The 2,787-nt window shown below is 34.1% G+C and overlaps 1 protein-coding gene across 1 annotated transcript in view; it reads left to right on the forward strand.

Moving 5' to 3' along the window:
• The window catches only part of LRPPRC (leucine-rich pentatricopeptide repeat containing), a 90,931-nt gene that overhangs the window by 38,296 nt on the left and 49,848 nt on the right, over positions 1-2,787 (forward strand). The window contains exon 22 of the mRNA XM_010004964.1: positions 1,167-1,252. Within this exon, the coding sequence (XP_010003266.1) occupies positions 1,167-1,252 (86 nt within the window). The remainder of the gene's footprint in view (positions 1-1,166; positions 1,253-2,787) is intronic.

The raw sequence follows: 2,787 nt of genomic DNA on the forward strand, positions 1-2,787 counted from the left end.
GAAAGTAACTGTATTGTGTATTAGAAAGCACCTAGAAATTTTAGAATATGATGCACATATATTGTCTTTAGAATAGCAGTGTTTGAGTGACATTATTTTAAGACTGTCAATAAGCATTCTGCTTTAAATGTTCTGTTTCAGAGCTTTGTACGGTGGCTGGGAAAATTTGCTCCCAGCTAAAATTATGCTATGTGTGACTTAGCCCAGAGCAAATTCCTGAAGATAATATTTCTATTTGCCCCTTCCCTTTTTTACTTGAAAGCCTCTTTTCGGTCTGATGCTACAGTGAATATAGAACAAGTTATGTTACTTTCAGGTTCTCTCTTTTATATGCACTCTCAAAGTATTTGCTTTGGCTTAACAGTAGGTTAGCAAGCAGGTGCTCATTACACCTTGCTAATGTTTGAAATTATGTGAAATGATTGAGCTATGAATATCAAGAAATTTGCCATTCTGCAAATAACAGTAGTGTATTGTTTTTTGGCTGCATTACCACTCTCACACAATCCCCATAGTGAGCTATGAAGTAAAATTGAGTCTTCTAGGGGAGCTACAGTAGCACAGTGTTGCTGATCTGCCTCAACTGTAGCATAATATTGTTAAGAAGTGACATTTTTGGTTTGTAGAAGAAGGAACAACAGAGAAGGAATTAATTTTAACATTTCCAGAAAAAAAAGAAATACATAGCAGAAACTTCAGTAGCTTCTACCTTGTTTCTATAGGCAAATAGTTTAATATTTTTTATTGAGAAGAATATAGTTTTACCTCAGCTATGTAAACAGTTTTCTTCCCCTGCTTCTGGGAAATACCATTTTTTTGCAATAGCTACCAAACAATTAATCAAAGCATTTGAGTCTTTAAAAGAAAACGTTTGGGTTTTAGAGGAGGGAAGGTGTCGCAAGCTGGTACTGGGGGGCTACAGGCTTTGTTTAGACTTACGTGGGGAATAAAAGATCAGTTTCCCACAGAAGATGTGTGGATATATTTTTAAATCACATTTTAATGGTGCATCTTTTAAACTCTAAGATTTTTTTCCTTTAATACTTACTAGAACTTTTAGTTCTAAATGCTGCTGCTTTGTTATGTAGTTTTAAAAATAAATCTTTAAGCTGAATTAATAAAATGTTAACTTCTGTTGATACAATTCTGAATGTTTTAATTTCTAGCTTCCCTAAGAATTCACCTGTTGCTCTTGACACTGGAAAGTACGTAGCATTGGTAGAAGTCTTAGGAAAGCATGGTAGACTAGAAGGTAATCAATTTGCTTTCATTGTGTGTTTCTGCTGTATAATAAAGGTATCTTGCCTCGAGAATAAAAGTGTGAGTTGATATTAATGGTATATCATGTCCTGAAAAGTGCTTGAACATTTTGCATACAAATTTGCATGTGAATTCAACCAGAGATGCTTGGACAGTGCAGGCCATTAGTTTTAATGGATTGGCAAGCTTGTCATTTACATTTGCACAGCTCAGTGCTTTTTGCATTTCTGCAGCTAGTTTTTATTAGCATTGCTGTTTGGATTGAGTTTGAAGATCATGACTTATGGCACAAATTGCGTATGTGCCTAGACTAATGGCTTTGTTTTTGCTTAAGAAGGTCTGAAGGCTGAACATAGAACCTATAAACATAACCTTCTTCTAAGAGCCAAGTACTGCAAAAAATAATCTAACTTTTTATGAAAGTATGTATTTTTCTGTTAGTATTATCTTATGTGTTTGTTACTGAGTTTTAGAGTCAATCTGTCAAACTGACTGGAAATTTTGGCTTTTAATGAGTGTTCTGCAAACTGTATTGTGTATTTCTGGATATTTGCATCAGGCTGTTAGCTCTTTAATTTCTGTAATTTAGTCTAATATAATTCTGTAATTTACATGATTTGGTTGATCTTTGAAAGAACTCCAGACTGTCATCAACTTTATAAGGAGATTCTGAATATTGAGTTCTGTGATTCTGTGGAAGACTTAACACTATAAAAGCATGGTCCTCATCTAGATGCAAAAAGTTGTGATTCTATACGAAGCACTAAACAATAAAATAAAAAGCGCTTTTTAAAAAGTTTTTCTTTTTTAGTTTGTCTTGGCCTATTATTAAGCTTACTGTTAGAAAAATTATAAACAAAGCCGATGTTTTACAAATCATAATAAATCAGATCATGACCATCTCTACGTTAAAGCAGTTTGAAAAGATTAGATTGCTTTTAATAGCATAAATGTCCCTCAAAAAATAAAGTAATCCATAAATGTGGCTAAATGTAGAGTGGTCAAAACATTCAGTCTGTGCAATAATTAAAAACATTATAAAAATGCACTTATTCCATATACAGAGATGTTTGCTTCTGCCTTACTAATGAAGCTTAATGAACCTAATGTTTTAACATGCAGTCTGTTAGAAAGCTTTCATTGGCTCTCCTTGGCTAATTAGTATCGACACAGCAAACAGGCCCTATCGGTATCAGACCATTAGTCTGGCTGTATATACAGTGTAAACATATCTTTATTATCTGGCCTCGTGACAAGCCATCTGCTGAAGAAACAATGGAGTGATTTAGCAGATGTTAGCATTGAACGATAAAAGCATCCATTTAGCAGAATCTTGCAGCTATAGGGCAGACTCCACAGGGTTATGTGGTGCAGAGTGGGCATGCAGTTCCTATCTATAATTTGTAGTCAAAGTTGCACCAAAATGATAAAACCATGCTATTGTGGATTTATAATTGTAGTCTCGTTTAGAAATGCAAGTAGTAATTAACTTGAAATCGGCATTATATGCCAGAATTTACATTCCTG

This window comes from Chaetura pelagica, unplaced genomic scaffold (genome assembly GCF_000747805.2).
Source record: "Chaetura pelagica isolate M959 unplaced genomic scaffold, ChaPel_1.0 scaffold13, whole genome shotgun sequence".
Classification (NCBI taxonomy): Eukaryota; Metazoa; Chordata; class Aves; order Apodiformes; family Apodidae; genus Chaetura; species Chaetura pelagica.